Here is a 21,457-nt window from a genome sequence, read left to right as displayed (position 1 = left end):
GCAAGTTTCTGTCTTTATTGCTTATAAAACTTCCCTGCAAATTCCTGGTAATTTACCATGGAAATGATTAGATCAGAAATTCTGGAAACACTAAACCTTAAAAATTCTAAATCATAAAAGTCCTAAACCTTAAAGGTCCTAGAGCTTCCTGAACATTCGTACCGAAGTGACTCCAGATGATTTTGGGGGCGGGTGTTCCGCTCACTTTGCAGTCAAAGCGAGCATTTCGTCCCTCGATCACCTCCAGCACGTCCAGCTTCCTGGTGAACAGAGGCTCCACAGATGGCAGCACTGAGAGCCGGCCACAGGAAGTCACCTCCTCTGAGGGACAGGAGAAGAAGAGCATCTGTGAGACTGTCTGGGTTCAGACCTTGTTTAAACCTAGTTCAGTCCTGTTTTAGTCCAAGTTTTGTCCTGGTTCTGTTCTGGTCTAGTACCTTTAGCAGAGCTGATCTTGCACATGTAGACCCCGGAGTCGTCCTCGTGCACAGAGTTGAGTAGGAGGCGGCACTTCTTTCCGTTGAAGTGCATCTTACAGTTGAGGAGAGCTGGTTGGATGAGTTTTCCATCAGAGAGCCAGTCCACGTCCGTGTCTTTGGGTCCCATCACATGACACTCAAACAGAACTGTGTCTCCAGCTTTAGCCGAAATGTCTCTGACCGGGCGCAGGACGGCCAGAGAGGGCTCCACGGGCGGGGCTAAGGAGGGGTCGGGACAGAAGGAACAGAAGGATGTTTAATGGAATTGTAATTGGTAATTTGTAATGTAATTCTTTCCTGTGTCAGTTTCAATGCTCAAATCCAGTGTGTTTAAACCCAAAAGTCCTCTCTCTGATCTGAACGGTCTCTCCCTAAACCCCAGCACCTGCAGCATCATGAGTCAGTGCTAGTGCAGCCTCTGCAGCTCAAGGAGAGGTCTGGAGGTTCTAGAGCTTCACATGAGGCCTGGTCTGTCCATAGACTGAGAATAAGACAAATGCAGGATGTGTCTCTATCTGCAGCTTAAGACTTCAGTGACACAGGGTTGTAGTACTTAAAAAAAAAAAAAACTGTTACTCTACTCCAGGGGTGTCAAACTCATTTTGGTCCGGGGGCCGTATCCAACCTACTTTGATCCCAAAGGGGCTGGATCAGAAAACTCATGTCATATAAACCCCAAAAATAACAATAAATTCAAATATTTGTGCAGAGAAACGCAACTCTATTACAGAAATATTTTTTAACTGATGAACTCTTTCTTTTACAAAATATTATAATATTATGAGAAAAAATGCTATTTCAACACAATGTTTTAACATGAACTTGTATGCAAATAGGAATAAGTCAATTTTTCTTGGAAAATCCTGCACTTGGCGTCCACTTTTCTATTTTTGACATTTTGCTGATGAGGTTGTCATGGTGTCAAAATGATCGTCCTTTAAGAGCGTTTGGAAAGAGACAAGTCTTCATTTGTGCTGCTCTGGTGGGAGGGGCCACGTACAGAGGCACTGGAGACACTGCTCTGCTAAGCGGAACAGAAAATTACCAATATTTTAATAGAAAATATGATTAAAATATTTCAGTAGAAAATCAGCCGATTGCCAGATTAAAGGTCTTGGAGGGCCGGATCCGGCCCCTGGGCCGTATGTTTGACACCTGTGCTCTACTCTCTACTCTTTGAGGGCATTTTGTGGGTGGTTCTGGTTTTCATCTCTGACACCTGTGGCTATAATGCTCAAACATCACTCAGGCATGAAAACCTGTCAGAGGTGAAAAAGGTGAGAAGGGTGCACGTGGGGGGACCAAAACTTGTCCACAGGGTCCTGAGACATGAACAAGACTTTTAAAGGTTGACCACGGCCCATCAAGACCAAATCGAGACCATCTTTGACATTTTCAACATTAATTTCTATTTCACAGTTGTTTTGGCACATTTATATCAATGTTTGTATACATTTATCTCCATTTGATCTGATTCATGTTCATTTAGGCCTGACATAAACCAAGCAAACTGTACTGCACTGAAATATTCTGTGCCCCTTTTTTGGACCCTCACCCAGTTTGAGAACTTCTTCTTTAAGAGAACTTCCACTGGCACTTTACAGAAAACTGCTTCAAAGTGAAGAAAGTGGGTAGGATTTTGAAACCTGTTTTTTAAAATTCCTAACTTTAGTTTTATTCTCTTACTGGTTTTACAGAGGGATTTACAGCCTCTGCACATTTACCAAACGCATCGTGACAAACAGAATTATTTGGCATTTTATTAGGTAAACTCCAGCCCACATATCTCTGTAGGCCTGCTCAGTGCAGACACTGTAGCATTAATTTAGATGTGTTTTTGCTTTGCATTTTGTCTTGTCCTTCAAATCAGTGTGAACTAAAGATCAAGTCGATGTGCGCTATAGATGGACAGGTAGCATGTTTTAAAAAGTTTAACCTGCTCTGTTTTACACGGTGGTGCACGAGTAGATACGATGGGGGAGTGAGTGTTTGTGATGTGCCGCAGCAGTGTCCGCAGGCTCCAGATGTGCGCACAGGCTGCACAGAGGGTTACACCCTTATCATCAGAAGGCCCCCTAGTCAGAAAATCATTCCCTCTTCTATTGGTTTGTCAGCAACATTTCTCTTAAACAATTGAATGTATATTTGATGAAAGCAACAGGGAATAATCCCTGGATATCAGGGAAGAATTAGCAAACTTTTAGATGTTTACCAATTAAAAATGGCTGCAACATCAACATTTTTAGAGATATTGACAGGAAAACGCATAATCATGCATAACAGCATTAGCTAAGGCCAGCATGACTTCATTTGTTGACAGCCATTTCCACCCAAATCATTATTTTTGCTGTATTTTAAGGGTTTAATATATTTATTTAGGGTGACCATATTTCCGTTTGTGAAAACCCGGACACCTTGGGGGGGGGGGTTTGCTATTTTTTACAGTGTATGAACGCGTATTGTGTATTACAGGCGGGTAGTAATTACACACGGGTGGGTCAGGACTAAACCAGGTCTAAACCAGGACTAATCTTGTATTTAAGAGAGAAAACGCCGAGCAGTTTGTCCGCAAAGCGCGATAGGGCAGGCGTTTAACTCCGTGAGGTACGGAGCAGAGCCAGTCCTTTCTCCTGTGGTCACCTTCAAGCCCGCCCTGACTGTGAGTCCTGTTTCAGTTCTGGTTTAGTCCTGGTTTAGTCCTAGTTCAGTCGTGGATTAGTCCTCCTCTTCAGTCCTGGAATCAGTCCTGGGTTAGTCCTGATTTGGTCTTGGTTCAGTCCGTGGCGTAGGCAGTGCAAAAATTTGATATAATCTCTGGTTAACGGGCAGGTGTGGTCCTGTACTGGCAGGTGCGGTGTTGTACTGGGGGTCTCCAAAAATGGACCCGTGCAGGACTGCGCTGTAGGCTCCATTACGGAATAAATGAATCTTCAATTTGTTACATAAAGAAAGAGGAAAATAACAAAAGGACGACAGCAGTAATAAGCTTTAAGAAGGAAGTAAAAAGGGTTGCACCTGTCGATCCTGTCTGAGAAAAGTGTATAAAGTTTGTGCTGAGGTTTTACAGACTTAACACAGATAGAATAATTGTAAAATATAAAGTTGATACTTCACGGATTTCACCTATCACGGGTTATTTTTAGAATGGAACCCCCGCGATAAACGAGGGACACTGCACTCTCACCTCACAACCTGTGCACATGGACTCACACTTGTCCCGACCGGGACGGAAGATGGAGAATTTCTTGTACAAGTCATTGTTAATGCGCATTTGTGCTTCGGTATGTTGCAGACTGATCGACTGTTTGTGTCTCGCTCCTTCTGGGTCACAGAGCTATGAGAGACGCTCAGTTTAATGAGCGGTACTGAAAACCCGGACATTTGCATCACTTTATAAAAAAAACCCCGGCACGCGTCTCATTTAGAGAGTACAGAAACGATGCAAATTCACAGGGTCAAACACAAGTTTAAACGAGGTACAAACAAAATACGTGTGAAAAAAACGCGCTGCAAGAAACAAAGACAAATGCATCATCATCAAATGCGCTGCAAATAGAGAAACGATGCAAAGCGCGAAACGATGAAAACCCAAGAAAACACCTGCAAAAGAAAAACGCTGCATAAAGAGTCGCCACAACGGAAGTGCTCCAAACCTGCAGGGGCGCTCAGTGTAACAGCTCAATGGAGAGACACACCGGCTGGACAGAGAGAAAGATCTGCCTTTGAGAGACAGAAAACAGCTGACTGCGATAAACTACAGCGGGACTTATGATTTACGGTAATGTGGCTTTTATTTGATTATATTCATCTACTGTGTTACGGTCATAACCCACAAAAACTGTCAAATAAGTTTGTTTTAAACTGTGTTAACTGTGTGAACCTCGGAGCTTTGAGCTAAAAGTTTAGCTACTGATTTGGAGCTAACGCGATGAAAAGTCCGCTCAAACTTTCATATTTGGACAGAAAGCGTCGTTGCCCTGCAAATAAGTGCCATTTCTGGGTCTTGCCTGGAACGATGGACCAGGCTGAGAGAGACTTTAGTGCAGCGGTTTTCAATAGGTGAGGCTCGCCTCCCTGGGAAGCGCCAAAGAGCCACTGGGAAGGCGTGACACACGCGGACTAAGGCTCGGACTAGACAAGGACTAAACCAGAACTGAATCAGGACTGAGTGTGGGTGACTGTGGGCAAAAGGACTGGCGCAGAGCTCCACGCCCCACGGCGCTAAAGCAGCTGTCGTCTGATCGTGCTTTGCGGACACCTCCATGGGCTTGCGGTTTCTCTCTCTCTCTCAAGTCCAAGATTAGACCTGGTCTAGTCCGGGCCTTCACAGTCAATAATTAATGAAATATTTTTGGCAATAATAATATCAGAGGTAGTTGACGTATTCTGAAGGATCCTTGATTGGTGACTGTAAGGATTTTTTTTCTTTTTGACTATTAACTTAAACACAATACATCCAAGCAAGTACAGTAGTAAACTACTACTAACAGAGAAAACGGTAAAGAGAAAACTATTTGAAATATTTCATATTAATTTTCTTTTCTCATTTGCAGACTCCTGTATGAAGACACAACTTACTGCTGGGGCCACAGAACTGTTGGCTGATGAGACACTCATGATTCATGAAATGGGTCAAATGCAGATGACAAAGTAAAGCCCACACTGCACTGGAGGTGCTGAACCAGACTCCTGCCACAGATTAGGTATGGTGCATGTTGCATTGAAAACTCAGTATTAATAAGGCTGCAAATGAATCATGCTCATGTTGAAATCATGATTCAAAGAGTAAAAATACGCATTTCTCAAATGTGTGGGATTCTTCTATTAACTTAGCTGTTTCAATGTTATATATTTCCTGTAATCATTTTGTAGATTTCCTAATGTTGTGTCATTACTGGTTTTCACTCTGCAGGACCTGACTTTGAACCTATCAGACAAAGGCCCATTCTGCTCTTCCTCCTCCAGAAGACGAGAGATACATTAGACTGAGTGGGCCCAAGTACATTGGTTCATGCCTTCACTGTCCATGTCCACACTCACTGAGGAGGAGGTCGTCCAGACTGCAGCAGATCTGTAGGGCCTCTGGTTGCATCAGGCCTTCCTCCTGCTGTCTCTAATGTGTGTTAATAATGATGTGTCCTTAAAGTTTAGGTTTAACTTCTAATTTCTTGCACAAGTAAAACAGTAAAATGGTGGTTCCTTTTCATCTTAGCTGAGGAGCACCTAAACAACTTCATCACTGAGGCAGTGTACCATGATAAATGTGGCCTTATATGATATTACAAGTGTGTGAGACAAAACTGAAAACATATCATTTACTCATAAGTTTTTCTGGATGTTTTTCGTCTATACTGACATTTGTTTCATGGTGAAATGTGCATTTTATTTAGTGTCTCTTTTGGTAGTAACTGATTACATGCACTATAAGAATTTACTATTGTACTGCAGTTATGCAGATAATTTGTCCATTTTGAATTATTCACCTGGTTCAGTAAAAAGGTAACAATTTGAGAGTACACTGACATACAGTTGTTTGTACAAACCTATTAATGCAGTGTGTGCGTAATGGGTTTGAATGTTTTCGACTATTCACATTATGACAAACTATTTCCAGAAGTTCCTATGATTGTTTAATAAATCATCTTTTCTCAAAGGAGAGATGTCTTTTTTAATAAACCGACGTAAATGCATGCCCGGTATAAATGTAATCCCTTATCAATAGAAACAGACTTCATAATGCATATCCCATCACAGTTTTTGAAACTTTAAGGTCATTTAGTCTATTTTAGATGTATTCCAGAAATAAAGCCATTTTGTTTATGCAAAAGTTAAACATAAGTTTTCGCTTTTAACCATAAGATTTGGATGAGAATTATTAGAATAACTTGATCTCCTACAGTTTGAGTACCCATGCGTAATGTTTTTTACCGATTCGTGTACGTAATTTGCGTGGTGCGTGTTGTTAGCATTTAGCGTTAGTCATCTAATAAAATAACTACACCTGTCTCATTTCAGCACGGCCTTTGGGGTCCGCGGACACTGCTACTGAGCGCGCCCCCTGCAGGTTTGGAGCACTTCCGTGTGGCGACTCTTTATGCAGCGTTTTTCTTTTGCAGGTGTTTTCTTGGTTTTCATCGTTTTGCATCGTTTCTCTATTTGCAGCGCATTTGATGACGATGCATTTGTCTTTGTTTCTTGCAGCGCTTTTTTTCATCTGTACCACGTATTTGTTGTACCTCGTTTAAACTTGTGTTTGACCCTGTGAATTTGCATCGTTTCTGTACTTGAAATTGTTTTCTCTAAATGAGACGCATTAGCTGTTGCAGTGCGTTTGCCCCCGTCGGCCACCGTAAAACCCGGACGCCCGACATGATGCAAAATACGGACATGTCCGGGGAAAAACAGACGTTTGGTCACCCTAATTTATTACTTTTAATATTTACTTTTTAAAATATTTAAAACTTGAAATACAATTTCCTTTGTAACAATTTGTAACACTACCTGAACATGGATTTTCTGACTAGAGGCTCTTCTGATGATAAGGCTGACCCCGCACACCAGTACAAGTTTATTGCCAAAAGCAGCGACCATAATGAAATATGATCATAATGAAATATGCCCATGGCAAGACTGAGCCCAAGTACACTCAAGTCTGAGACAAGACCAAGACTTTTCTCATCGAATCTACACGATTCACATAGGTCACCTATTTTGGCTTCAAAACTGCAAATTTCGAGAGATTCAAGAGATCATGCCTGATGACACCACAGAAACACTAGCCTCACTGTGCCCCATTACATGTAAACCCAACACTCTGAACACACAGGCAACATACAGCACAATACATACTGTACCTTAGTGGGTTTAGCCTGTTTAGTGTGTTTAGCCTGTTTAGCGTGTTTAGTGTGTTTAGCGTGTTTAGCCTGTTTAGTGTGTTTAGCCTGTTTAGTGTGTTTAGCCTGTTTAGTGTGTTTAGCCTGTTTAGCGTGTTTAGTGTGTTTAGCCTGTTTAGTGTGTTTAGCGTGTTTAGCCTGTTTAGTGTGTTTAGCCTGTTTAGTGTGTTTAGCCTGTTTAGTGTGTTTAGCCTGTTTAGCCTGTTTAGCCTGTTTAGCGTGTTTAGCGTGTTTAGCGTGTTTAGCCTGTTTAGTGTGTTTAGCCTGTTTAGTGTGTTTAGCGTGTTTAGCCTGTTTAGCGTGTTTAGCCTGTTTAGCGTGTTTAGCCTGTTTAGCGTGTTTAGCCTGTTTAGTGTGTTTAGCCTGTTTAGCGTGTTTAGCCTGTTTAGCGTGTTTAGCCTGTTTAGCGTGTTTAGCCTGTTTAGCGTGTTTAGCGTGTTTAGTGTGTTTAGCCTGTTTAGTGTGTTTAGCGTGTTTAGTGTGTTTAGCGTGTTTAGCCTGTTTAGCGTGTTTAGCCTGTTTAGTGTGTTTAGCGTGTTTAGTGTGTTTAGCCTGTTTAGTGTGTTTAGCCTGTTTAGTGTGTTTAGCGTGTTTAGCCTGTTTAGTGTGTTTAGCGTGTTTAGTGTGTTTAGCGTGTTTAGCCTGTTTAGTGTGTTTAGCTGTTTAGTGTGTTTAGCCTGTTTAGTGTTTAGCGTTTAGTGTGTTTAGCCTGTTTAGTGTGTTTAGCCTGTGTTTAGCCTGTTTAGTGTGTTTAGCGTGTTTAGTGTGTTTAGCCTGTTTAGTGTTTAGCGTGTTTAGCCTGTTTAGCGTGTTTAGCCTGTTTAGCGTGTTTAGCCTGTTTAGTGTGTTTAGCGTGTTTAGTGTGTTTAGCCTGTTTAGTGTGTTTAGCCTGTTTAGTGTGTTTAGCCTGTTTAGTGTGTTTAGCGTGTTTAGTGTGTTTAGCGTGTTTAGCCTGTTTAGTGTGTTTAGCGTGTTTAGCCTGTTTAGTGTGTTTAGCCTGTTTAGTGTGTTTAGCGTGTTTAGTGTGTTTAGCCTGTTTAGCGTGTTTAGCCTGTTTAGCGTGTTTAGCGTGTTTAGTGTTTAGCGTGTTTAGTGTTTTAGCCTGTTTAGTGTTTAGCCTGTTTAGTGTGTTTAGCCTGTTTAGTGTGTTTAGCCCTGTTTAGTGTGTTTTAGCCTGTTTAGTGTGTTTAGCCTGTTTAGTGTGTTTAGCGTGTTTAGCCTGTTTTAGTGTGTGTTTAGCGTGTTTAGTGTGTTTAGCCTGTTTAGTGTGTTTAGCGTGTTTAGTGTGTTTAGCCTGTTTAGCGTGTTTAGCCTGTTTAGCGTGTTTAGCCTGTTTAGCGTGTTTAGCCTGTTTAGCGTGTTTAGCCTGTTTAGCCTGTTTAGCGTGTTTAGTGTGTTTAGCCTGTTTAGTGTGTTTAGCCTGTTTAGTGTTTAGCGTGTTTAGCGTGTTTAGCCTGTTTAGCGTGTTTAGCCTGTTTAGCGTGTTTAGCGTGTTTAGCGTGTTTAGCCTGTTTAGTGTGTTTAGCGTGTTTAGTGTGTTTAGCCTGTTTAGCGTGTTTAGCCTGTTTAGTGTGTTTAGCCTGTTTAGTGTGTTTAGCCTGTTTAGTGTGTTTAGCCTGTTTAGTGTGTTTAGCGTGTTTAGCCTGTTTAGCGTGTTTTAGCTGTTTAGTGTGTTTAGCGTGTTTAGTGTTTAGCGTGTTTTAGCCTGTTTAGTGTGTTTTAGCCTGTTTAGTGTGTTTTAGCCTGTTTAGCCTGTTTAGTGTGTTTAGCCTGTTTAGCCCTGTTTAGCCTGTTTAGTGTTTAGCTGTTTAGCCTGTTTAGCCTGTTTAGCGTGTTTAGCCTGTTTAGCGTGTTTAGTGTTTAGCCTGTTTAGTGTGTTTAGCGTGTTTAGTGTGTTTAGCCTGTTTAGTGTGTTTAGCCTGTTTAGCCTGTTTAGCCTGTTTAGTGTGTTTAGCGTGTTTCTCACCTGTGACTCTGAGCATGGCGTCACACTGCTTGGTGCCGTACTCATTGATGATTTTACACGTGTAAACTCCAGAGTCGGGTTTCTGAGCAGACTTGATGATCATCTCAAACGTGTCTTCTTCTCTCTCTCTGACCACATGACGAGGGCCTGACTTCACCGTCACTCTGTCCCTGAGCCTGGAGGGAGGAGGTACAAGAACCTTTAAACAAACACTCAGCCTGGAGCGCAAAAGGACAAGAACCTTCAACAACAGATGGGTTCAGTTGATGGAGTTCACATTCATAATCTCAGGTGGAGAGCAGAGATCTAAGTAACTCTATGGGAGATTCACTGTTTTTTGAAAGAAATCTCCAAAGTAAAAGTCCTTAAAGTCCTTTCAGCTGAAACACTCATGTCTTTGGGGTTGAATAATGGCTCCACTTTCTGAAGTGACTGTGAATCATTTGACTTTTGTATCTAATCAAAATGTGTCTTGTCTCAGTACAGATGTGCTGTATAAGCAGCTCTTCAGGTCAAAATAATTCCACTGTGTTCTCTCTGCATCTCATAAAAATATTTTATTGTATGAGAATCATGAAGTCCATGGAGAGAGTTACCATGACAGCTCAGATCCCTGAGCAGTGTAAAACTCTTAAGCCCTGATCAGACCAAACGCAAATGGCACAAATAAATCACGTCAAACACCTTTAGTTTGCTGCTTGACAAAAAGTCAAGTCAAGAAGGATCAACTGCAGCTGCACAGTGTCCTCTGCATCTGCTGTTTTCATTTGGAAAAATTGTGGACTTGGAACAGGCTGACCAGACTGGGACTGATACCGGGAACAGATCGGGACTGAGACAGGGACTGAGACCAGGACCAGAGCGGGACTGAGACTGGGACCAGAATAAATGAGAGGGGGACAGAGTGTGGTGTAGGTCCTGCTCTGTGGAGTTTATTCTGGTCTCTGTACTGGCTCACGCTGGTATCGTAAAACATCGGCTCGTTTCCCCTGGGAACAGTGAGGTCTCCTCCATGTTGAATGAAAGTTCACATCTGTCTCAGCATTATACGCCACTATCAGAACACGGCCTCTGATTGGTTGATGTGACATGAATATTTGCAGAAAGTTCAAAATTGTCAACTTTGGCAAATTTCGCAAGCTTCCTCCATTTTGAAAATTTGCGTGTCACAATTCGCGTCATTCCTGTCGCAGAACTTCAGGCGGGTCAGCGCCTTTACATAGGGGTAACGATGGAGTCTACCTGGACGACTGAGGGATTCTTCTCACACAGGGGTAACATGTAAATCATTCGCCTTGTTCACGCCATTCGTGTTTGGTTTGAACAGGGCTTTATAAACTCATCATGGTGAGTAACGAGCATGCTCAGAATGTAGAAGAAAGAATTCTGGACCACTGTGTATCAGATTCTCACCCTCTGTTTGGGGAAGTCCAGCAAATAAAATGTAAATAATAAATAAACAAATGAATGGATGGGTTCGGAGCGGAGGACTTTCCCAGTTTCTATGGTGACTGGAGTCTCCAGTCGTCATAGAAACAGAGGAGAGTCTCTACACAGGGCTCTCCTCTGCAGTATCTCACAAACACAACACTAGAGTGGTGTCCCAAAGTACAGTTCAAATCGACCCAATACTGCCTGCATGGCTTTAAGGGAAGATCAGCACTGTTGCCGTGGCAATTAAAGAATAACAATGATTTAATGTTGACATAACAATTACACTGGACAAACCATATGCATAGTTTTAAGAGTTACAGCTACAAGTGCTCTTTCCCAACAGCTGTCATTAAGAGGATTTTAGAACATCTAAAACAAACTAAAGGTGCAGTTAACAATTCAAAATGAAATGTTTGCCAAAAGTTGAAACCCTTGCATCTCCATGGATATGTTATTGCTTTGCTTGTAATGTTCCACAGTATAGCATTAAAGAAGAGGTATTGCACATCTATAGAGTAAAAACTAACACATGAAATACTATATATTCACGCAAAACAACATGTAACGTCATATGTTTGTGATGCTCTGAGTCCCCCCTCCCTTTGCTCTCCGTGCTAAGTCACTACTTCTTCAGAACGCTATCACAACACAGTCAGCGTGCATCCCACTAATGAAACTACTGCACATCACACCAGGTTTGACAAGTTGCATACCATATATTTCAGACTATAAGTGGCACTTTTCTTCATGGTTTGGCTTATACTCTGTTGCGACTTATATATTAAAGTTTTCACATTGACAGCAGCAAGAGGCTTGTGTGTGAGTATGTGTTGCTCCTGTTCCTCCTGTACCACTGTCACTTCACTCTACTGCACATGTCTCCTGCAGAAAGAGCCTCTGTTCTGTCTGTATCATGTCAGTCGATCACACCATTACTTCTGCACCACTGAACAATTTAATATTTAAACAAACTTATAAAGACAAAGACTGAGAAGACTGAACACAAATGCCCCAAAAAACTAAATCAATCTTGCAGATTTTGCAGATTACAAACTGCAAGTCGTGAAACCTGCAGCTGAAAACGATGATCGAGCAGCAGAAAGAAAGTTTGGAGTGAGAGAGAAACTTGTGACACCAGGAGGATGCACCATGAAACTTTCCTGAAGTCACTGGATGGATGGACAACGTCTGGACTTCAGTGACACTGAAACCATCCTGTCGAGATTCACAAAGACACGAATAATTCTAACTGGAGTTCTACCTCTGGAGGTCGAGTTGCTCAGAAGTGACACCAAGGATGAAGAATTGAATGGATTTAGTGATTTGGAGTGAGATGGAGAGTTTGGTTAAACTTGTTCTGTTCTGTTGTTTATGTTATATTTATCTGAAGAACTGTTCATATGTGACGTTAACAGTCTGTTGTTCTCTTCTATTCTTATTACTACAACTTGACTTTACACAGGAAATGTCAGTTGCTGGTCTCTGATTTTATAAAATACATTTCCCCCAAAAAGCACAACTAATATATGTTTGTTTCTCATCTCTCCACAGATCTAACTTGTAACTTGGGATGCTGGTGTCATCTGTTTGTCTCCATGTATACACAGATAAGTTTAATGCCATACTGTGGAGCATTCAAGGCAAAATAATGACATGATCTGGGCCTTTTAAAGCAGCACTGTGTAACTTTTCTCACCAGTAGAGCATGGGTTTGGGCTGTCCGCTGATTCGCACAGACATGGACACCTCCTGCCCCTCCACCACCGTCTGATCGCTTATCGTCGCCTAGGAAACCAACAAAAAATAACTTAAAAACTTAAAAATAAAAATAAAAATGAATCACAATGCAAAGTACAAATCTGTGGCCTCTTCTTGGTGTCCTTTAAGTTATTTCTGTGTCATTGTTAAAGCCTGGACTAAACCAGAACTAAACCAGGTCTAAACGCTTACTGAACTAGGACTAAACCAGGACAAAACCAAGACCTGAACCAGGACTATAAAAAGTCTCACCTTGGAACTAACCTATGGACTCAATGAGGACTAACCCAACTATGACCCAAGTTCTAACCCAGGTCTAAACCCGGTCTAAACTAGAAATAAATGAGATCTAAACCAGGACTAAACCCGGTCTAAACTAGGATTAAATGAGATCTAAACCAAGACTAAACCTGGTCTAAACTAGAATTAAATGAGATGTAAACCAGGACTAAACCCGGTCTAAACTAGGATTAAATGAGGTCTAAACCAGGACTAAATGAGGTCTAAACCAGGTCTAAATCCGGTCTAAACTAGGACTAAATGAGGTCTAAAAACCAGGTCTAAACTAGGACTAAACCTGGACTAACCCAGGTCTAAACTAGGAGTAAAGGAGGTCTAAGCCAGGACTAAACCGAGACTAAACCAGGGCAAAAGCAGATCTAAGTCAGGACTGAACCAGGACTAAACCAGGACTGAACCAGGACTAAACCAGGACTAAACCAGGACTAAACCAGGTCTCACCAGAAAAGCAGGGGGCTGTCTGAAGCGTGGGTCCAATCTCACGGGCTCTGGTCCTGGCTCTGGGTTCTCTTCGAGGGGGCTCAGGTACTCTTCGTCTGAGGTGATCGGGCTGCTCATGTCCCGAGGGAGGCCCAGGTTTGAGCGAGGAGCCGGAACATTCTCTGCAAATGAAGCAATAATGTGTCAGATGCCCTCCCTGTGTCTCCATAGTCTCTCTCAGATGTGCATGCTCAAGGACAGGTTTAAAATAAGACAATACCTTTATTTGAGTACTACTTTGAAGTACTATTTCAACCAACAACTATGTTAAAAGCCCAAACATGTAGCCTAGATTCAGCGTAACATGTGTGTTTAAGTTTTGCACAGTAAAAGCAGGACAGTGTGCACAAACAGGGGTCTTTAAACACTGAGATAATGACAGGACTAAACTGTGTCCAAACAATAGCCTCTGATTGTTCCTGTGAAGATGCTCCCGCCTCCCACTCTGTTGCTATGGAAACTATAACGTTTATATTTAAAGCACAAGAATAAAACGGGCCACAGACGACAATACAAGAATATACCAGAGAGAAGAGGGCCATTTTTATAACCCAGTGTGTTTAAACCTAAAAGTCTTCTCTCTCTGATCTGAACGGTCTCTACCTAAACCCCAGCACCTGCAGCATCATGAGGCAGTGCTAGTGCAGCCTCTGCAGCTCAGGAAGGGAATTTTGGAAGTTCTGAGCTTCACATGAGCCTGAACATAAACTGAGAGTAAAAAATGTTGTCAACCTGCAGGTTAACCCTCTCCAGGCAGGCACTGCAGATTTGCAACAACTAAATGCTAATTACCTACTTACTCCAAATCCATATTTTATGAGCCTTTTTTACTCAGGAGCCTTTTTTCCCATCCATGCTGATAAATGTGGACGATGCAGACTGTGTAAGAATGACTACACACAAACGGCCAAATTGTTTCTTGGAGTACTACATGAAAAAGTGTTGTTCTGCGACTGTGAAGCTGTTACACTGAGCTTTATGTTTTCATTGTTATGAACAGTGGTTTACACATAAAGTTATGTTCATATCATTTTCAGTCTTCAGTGTTAATTTACCACAAATCCAAATCTGCAACATCCCAGAACACACTGGATGTGAAGGTCTCTCTCAAAAAAAAGTCAGGATTGTATATTACTACCCCATATGACCATTTTCCCCAAATATCAGATTGTTTCCTGTTACTAAAATTTAGTTTGAGCCTGAGAGGGTTAAGGCTCTGGCGACTCAGACAGGTTACACACACTTCCTTTAAAAGTAAGGTACAATCTTTGTGAGTCTAAATAGAGCTAAAAACAGGACTCAGGACTCACCTTTGACAGTGAGAGTAGCCGAGCTGGAGACAGTCCCGACCTGGTTGCTCGCCGTTACACAGTAGACTCCGGCGTTGGCCGTTCTCACAGATCTGATCCATAAACTGTGCCTCTCTCCTTCCACCTTCACTGTGTAGTTCAGACCGAGACCAGAGACCGGACTGGAGTCTTTGGACCACGACACTGGAGCAGCAGAAACCACATCTTTAAATGTTATGAATGACAAGCCATTTCTAACTATCCAGGTCACAGAGCAAGGACAGGACCACCTCAGCTCGACGATCTGACCTACTGTGAATGTTTAAGTGGAGCAGATTAGGTCTCCAAACCACAAGAATCGTTCAGTTTGTGGTACAAGTACCAAATTTCTCATAGATTTAGCTCACATCATGCTCTTTTAGAAAAACCCATTAGCCACCTGAAATATTCCAACATGGAGGTACTTTTTCAAGATGGCCAACCAAACAACTGATTTCACATCAGTATGAGCTAAAAGACAATAAGTCATCATGTTCTTAATCAAAATGAATGGAATAAATCACACATTTGCAAATATATGCATATAGAGTAATGCAATGTCAGGTATTCAACTCATTTTACACCAAAATAGATTTAATTTCACACAAAATTCATAAAATTTTCTCACAATTTGAAACCAGAAGTATCCTAATAACCATCTGGGAAGTAGAAATAAAAACACAAGCAAAATTCAAATAAAATGCAACATGTTGACGTAGGTTAATTTCAGAAATAGAGCCATTAAAATAGAACCATTCATAGTGCTGTTTGTGCTGAAGAACTATCGAAAAAAAGTTTGCCATCATTAAGATTTTTGGCACATTCATTCATCATTTTACTGCATTGTTGATGTTTGTCTTAGTTCAGAAGCTGCTTCTGTGTTATCACATAAAAAAACTTCTGCACAGTTCTTTTAATTTCTGAATGGCCTTCATCTGAGTTCACTGGATCACAAGCTGCTCTTTTGTTTGCCTGTTCAGGTTTACTGTTACTGAACAATCATCTGCAGCTTTGGTGATTTAATTTTTGTATTAGCGTTTCTTCAATGCCACGACCATCTTGAAAAATGGCTGCCATCTTGGATATTTTTGGTGTCTAACGGGCTTAAGGTTAAGGGTTAAGGAAGTGTGACATCACCCACAGCATTTGGCTCCTGTGAAGCAAGCTCCTTATTAGGAAAAGGTTTTTATTAACGGACAAAACAGCTAAATATGAACATTTTAAGACCAAAATGATGAGGATCACTGCAGCAGTTACAGAGAGAGGGACCACAGTTTGTCAATATCAGTCAGTTGGAGCCACCCTAAAGTAAATGTGAGCTTATGTTATTAGGTTCTTTTTTTCAGACCTAGAGTGTTATTTCATACCTGACAGTTTGGACTGCTCACTAGTGTCTTCCTCAGTGTGGTCACGTGATGTTGCTGTGACGTGTCTGGTCAGCTGATTTAAACAGATTTTGGCGCCGTCTTCCTACCAGTGGAGGCAGGATGACAGCGCCATCTGCAGTCCGACTTCCTCAGGACAGTATCCCAGGTGTGTGAGAATAAAAAAGCCCCTCGTCCCGGTTTACAGTCCTGTGGGCATGTTTTCGTATTTCGATTGCCTCTTTAATCCAGCAGCGATGTTTGTTTTCCTCTGTTCCCAATGATGAGGGGCTTTTTTACTCTCACACACCTGGGATACTGTCCTGAGGAAGTCGGACTGCAGATGGCACTGTTATCCTGCCTCCACTGGTAGGAAGACAGCGCCAAAACCTGTTTAGATCAGCTGACTAGACACATCACAGAAACATCACATGACCACTCTGAGGAAGACACTAGTGAGCAGTCCAAACTGTCAGGTATGAAACAAAACTCTAGGTCTGAAAAAAGAACCTAATAACATAAAATATTGGAAGACCAAATGAATCTCATTGGACTAAATGTGAGCTGGTATGTAGACCCTGAGAGGAACAGTCTCCAGCAGGGAGGGAAGAGAGCAGGTTCATTTACCCCATTCATCCAGAGCTCTCCACTCACAGGAGGCCTCGGTGTAAGACGGGGACAAAACAGCAATCAAAAGCACATTTACTATTCACTGATTCATATTCCTTCTCAAATGTTTACTTTTTTAAAACTGTAAAGGCCTGTGTTACCTTCAGGTGTGGGTGTTCCGGCGATGATGCATTTAAGGACCACATCAGCTCCAGTAAAAGCCACGGCGTCCTGCAGAGGAAACTCAAACACAGGGGCCTCCAGAGGGTCCTCACCGGCCGAGACATAGGAGTCATCTGAAGAGTCTGAACAGAAGATTTAAACACAATATATGAGAATACAGAAGGAATGACCGACATGCTTAAAGAGTCTGGCCACGATTTATGGACTCAAAAATGGTGCACGGTTTCTAAACAGAGTGTTGGGAGGCTCAGAGGCAAATTATTATTATTATTTATTTATTTTTTTTTACAGTGGATTAATGAAACCAGGGTGAATGATGTGAAATACAACTCCAGGTATATTTTTAATGACGGAACTAATCTCTAATTTGGTTAAAAGCTCAAAAAAGTACATTTAAATTGGTCACATTTTCTATAGCAGACCAGGCATTTATTTGAGACCAAGTGGCAATCTGGGACAGGTGATTAATTCCTTCTTCACAAAAATCTTGTTCAGCAAAACTGGTAAAATATGGTACTCAAATTCTTTTAACCAGTAGGACTATAATTTACAGTTTTTGCAGCACGCCTTAGAGGGGGCATCAACGTTATGCGATGGCCTGGCGACTACTTTTCCTACATTGTGGGCACGATTCCTGCCTCACCACCCCTTGCCTTTCCTTGCCCCTTTGCCACAACTTTCCTCTCATGTCACAGCAGCTATAATCACATTGCTGCTTCCTCCAAAATGCCAAACTGAAGTAATATTGGAATAGAATAAAATAGAATAGAAAGCCTTGTCATTATTCAGTATAATGAAATTCAGAGCTGCTCCGTCAAAGTGCAAGACATAATAATAAATTAAACAAATGAACAGTTCTCATTAAGTATGGTGATGGCTTTGGGGAAGAAGCTGTCCCTGAGTCTGTTGGTCGTAGCTGGAATTGACCTGAAGCTCCAGCCAGAAGGCAACAAGTTGAACAGTTGGAAGTTTCAAAACTCATAAAAAACTGATGAATTTCCTGCTGTGTTGCACCTTCTGTCTTTTTTACGTCACTTCAAAATCGTGATTTCACAGAAGGGCCCGGTCAAGCAGAAGTAAACATCAAGGCCAAAAATTCAAGTTAATGCATCTGATATAAAAATGTATTGAACAGATACATATGTACTCTAGTTTATGAAACTGTTGACCTTTTTTCTGTACCATTTTTGGTTCTAAAGTTCCATATGTTTTAAACAGACCATGTATGAAACATGGAACAAAAATTATTTCCCAAATTTCAAAGACCTGCAAATCATGTAAATAAACTGATGTTATTCCATCTTTGAACTGTTGATGAAGGCACATGATTTTTCAAGAAAAAATGTATTTAAAATGATTTAAAAAATTTGCTTGGAAGGACTGACATATTTTATAGACATAGTTACTTTTCATTTTGAAGTAATATTAAAGTATTTGGAAGAAAAAAGCGACAAATTATGCAAAATCCTGCACCTTCTACTTGTTTGCACAATTTTCCCTCCGTTACTTTTCCCTCCGTTACCATGACCTTTCTTCATAAAAAATCTCATTAGTCAAAAAGTAAGAGGTTTTTCAACCTAATCTTGTACCATATGGTAGAAAACTATATGAAGCAAATATTCAAACCAGTTTGTTAAGGATATGGAAGTGAGAACCAAGAGTTATCACTGTTTGGATTTATTGCCCAAAAGTGCTGCATATTTCATTCCCTCCGTTACCGACATGAGTTTTTTTTTTTTTTTTTTTTGTCAGCAACTTGAAAGAATATTGCAGCCCACTCATTCAGTCACACACCAGTCTGGTAAAAGCAGCAAGCAGATTTTTATTTTTATTATTATTTTTTTAATATATTAGACTCGTCATTTATTTGGAACTTGAGGTTATTTATCAAAATATACACCTGCACCCACCCAGCGGTTAGTTGAAACCTGGCTATTATTTGGTGTTTTATGGTACTTTGGAGAAATCAAGTCATGTTTCTCACCTTGTTCTGGAGACATGGGCCTTATCTTCTTCTTCCTGCTCTTTGGCGCCCCCTCTCTGCTGCTGGTGGTCTGCAGCGTCTCTTTCTCCTCCACCTCCATCTTCTCCTCTTCCTCTTCTTGCACCACAATCCTGGGCACACTCCTCCGCTCCTCCTCGGCGTACACTCTCGGCGGTTTGGGAGGAGCCAGCGCATTAGCCTCCGCCCCCCTCCTCTGCACCAGGGGGCTCTCCGGTCTCAGCTCCACCTTCCTTAGCGCCACCTCAATGGGCGTCTTCCTGCCCGTCGGCTCCTCTTTGTCGTGGTTGGACTCAGGGAAGCGCGTCACTCTCTGTACCAGCGGACTCGGCGGTCTCTTCTCCACTTTGCGGTACGATTCGAGTTGGTGCACGAGCGGAGACGACGATCTTTGCACGATTTCTGTGACCGGGCTGACTCTGCTGAGCTCACGTATGGGGCGCTGTCCAGGTAAATCCGCTAACTGCATGGACTCGGGCGGACCGGGGACTTCGCCTAAACGACTTCCTAAAATATTAGAGCTGATTTGCGGTTTCTGCTCGTGTAACTCTCTCTCCTTTTGCTCTCTGGCCCATTGAGCGCGTTCACGTTCTTGGAGCTTTTGCAGGACTTGTGGAGGTATCGGTTCGATTTTGCGGAAAGGTTGCCGCTGTTTCGCTTTTAACGTCAGCTGTTCCGTCGAAAAAGACTTCTTCATGTGCGGTTTTCCTACTAATTTCTTGATTCGCTGCAGCTCTTCTGTAAATTTATTCTCGATGTCTTGGACTTTTTGCGAGTAGCGCGGTTTATCTTCCAGAGACGCCGCTCTTTGCCTGAACATGGATCTTCTCTCCGCCGCGTCTTCTTTTAAAGCTTCGCGTAAATCCTCTCGTGAACTCTCTCGAGAAATTCCCAAACGACTTCCGCCATCGTCCGAATCCACCGACCCCGCTCGATTGAAACCTGCCCACGATCTTCCTGAAACCGATCCTTCTGGAATATCCAAACTTCTCCGGCGTTCCTCCAACCCTCTGACTTTCTCAAACACCTTGGAGCTGGCTCGTGTTAGCTTTGGAGATGGTCGGGCAGAGAATTCTTTCCTGGAATACTCACTCAGAGGCGTCTGTGGTCTGGAGTCCTGGTTGTTAGTGTTCGTTTGTGTGGCAGATTTGGGCTGTCGGATCTTCTCTTCGAACTCTCCGGGCACCGTGTCCTGGTAGTCCGTTGTTGGCGCGATGACTTTCTTGCGAGATCCGATTGGTGTGGTGGAGCCAGAGCGGGAGGGCATCGGGGACGAAGAGAGGCGCTTGGAGAGGCGAGGAGAGGGAGGGGGCAGCACCTGAGGAGGGGAGTCCCTGAAGAGACGAACAAGAACAAGAAGAGGTTCACACGACATCAGCACACTGTAGAGTCCCTCTAGGTTAAACAGAGCTGTCACATCACAGATTTGTTGACCTGGTTTATGGTTCATGTCTCTGTAATTATTGGTTCTATCCACATGAAACAAAAACTGACACAAAGTTCAGCGTCTTCTCTGTATACAGTATAAATAGGTAATAGGTTCAGAAAGGCAGGGCATGAGAGGCACCTGACAGAGATTACCTGGTTGTCTGAGAGTGGTCTTCATGTCTTGTTGTGTCTGCAGTTGTGTCCATCACTGACAGAGAAACAAAGATGAAAAAAAAAATTATATTTTCAAAGTTTGTTCATTTATCTAAAGATCATGATAGTTAAGAAAAAATATATTCTCTTGTCAATAGTGGGTTATCAGTGACTCAGGCTCAAATGAAAACTGACCAGTACAGCTGTTATTGTGTCTTTAATCATAATCATTATGCATCAGTTTTATACAGAGCTTTTCTGGACACTCAAAGACACTTTACAGATCATTATTCATTCACGCCACACTCTGTGGTGGTAAGATACTACTGTAGCCACAGCTGCCCTAGACAATGTGGGTGAAGTGCCTTGCCTAAGGACACAACGATGCCGACCAGCTGGTGCCCCCCGAGGAACCTGATTTTCCCTGAGGTCTCCCATCCAAGTCCTAACCTGGCCTCTGAGCTTCTGAGATCTGACAGGATCAGGCTTTGACAAGCTGATATGTCCACATTTTAGTCAGGACACTTCCTGTTGCTTGTGTGTGTGGTTGGTGTGTGTGCAGTCTGCCTCAGGGCAGCTGTGGCTAAATAATGACCACAGTGTGGCGCTGTGAGAGGCCTGTAATGTCTTTATCATTATTATTCATCTCCAAGAGGAGAGCTGGGGTCAGGGGTCAGAGGTCAGTGATGTGTGAGGAGTGTGTAGGGTCGGGTCAGTACCAGAGTCAGGGCGCTCCTCCTCCTCCTCTTCTCCCTCCTCATCCTCAGACTCAGATTCTGAAACAGAGAGAAAAACATTGTCATTGAAATAGTCTGCATTCACCTCCAAACATCACAAAATCTGATAGAACAGAGCTGGAGATCACAGGAGCACCAGGGCCTGATCACACAAACACATGCAGCCTGTTTATCAGCGCTGGAGATCACAACAATCATGTGTTTCTGCTGCTGGACAAATGGCACGAAATATGTGGTGGGCCACAACAACAGTTTGATTTCATCAAAGTGTCACAAATCATACTGAAGGTTGATCACTTTAGAACTTGGAGCTCATAACACAAATGTAACATGAACCAACTCA

The 21,457-nt window shown here is 42.3% G+C and overlaps 1 protein-coding gene and 1 non-coding gene across 2 annotated transcripts in view; both read right to left on the bottom strand.

The window, feature by feature from the left end:
* spegb (striated muscle enriched protein kinase b) overlaps positions 1–21,143 on the bottom strand; it is a 59,630-nt gene extending 38,487 nt beyond the window's left edge. The window contains exons 1-10 of the mRNA XM_055162769.1: positions 21,097–21,143; positions 20,378–20,432; positions 18,779–20,130; positions 16,773–16,916; positions 14,621–14,803; positions 13,272–13,432; positions 12,469–12,557; positions 9,339–9,514; positions 438–698; positions 163–321 (exon numbers count right to left, since the gene is read on the bottom strand). Of these exons, the coding sequence (XP_055018744.1) occupies positions 163–321; positions 438–698; positions 9,339–9,514; positions 12,469–12,557; positions 13,272–13,432; positions 14,621–14,803; positions 16,773–16,916; positions 18,779–20,130; positions 20,378–20,430 (2,578 nt within the window). The 5' untranslated portion in view covers positions 20,431–20,432; positions 21,097–21,143. The remainder of the gene's footprint in view (positions 1–162; positions 322–437; positions 699–9,338; positions 9,515–12,468; positions 12,558–13,271; positions 13,433–14,620; positions 14,804–16,772; positions 16,917–18,778; positions 20,131–20,377; positions 20,433–21,096) is intronic.
* Positions 16,559–16,682, bottom strand: LOC129409040 (small nucleolar RNA SNORA49). Its single transcript, XR_008632241.1, has one exon. It is a non-coding gene; the product is annotated as a small nucleolar RNA SNORA49 (small nucleolar RNA).
* Positions 21,144–21,457: the final 314 nt, after the last annotated feature.

This window comes from Boleophthalmus pectinirostris, unplaced genomic scaffold, assembly GCF_026225935.1.
Source record: "Boleophthalmus pectinirostris isolate CB_2022bp ecotype Guang Dong unplaced genomic scaffold, ASM2622593v1 HiC_scaffold_1, whole genome shotgun sequence".
Lineage (NCBI taxonomy): Eukaryota > Metazoa > Chordata > Actinopteri > Gobiiformes > Gobiidae > Boleophthalmus > Boleophthalmus pectinirostris.
The sequence above is the reverse complement of the archived record's forward strand: the minus strand, read 5'-3'. Positions and strand labels throughout refer to the sequence as shown.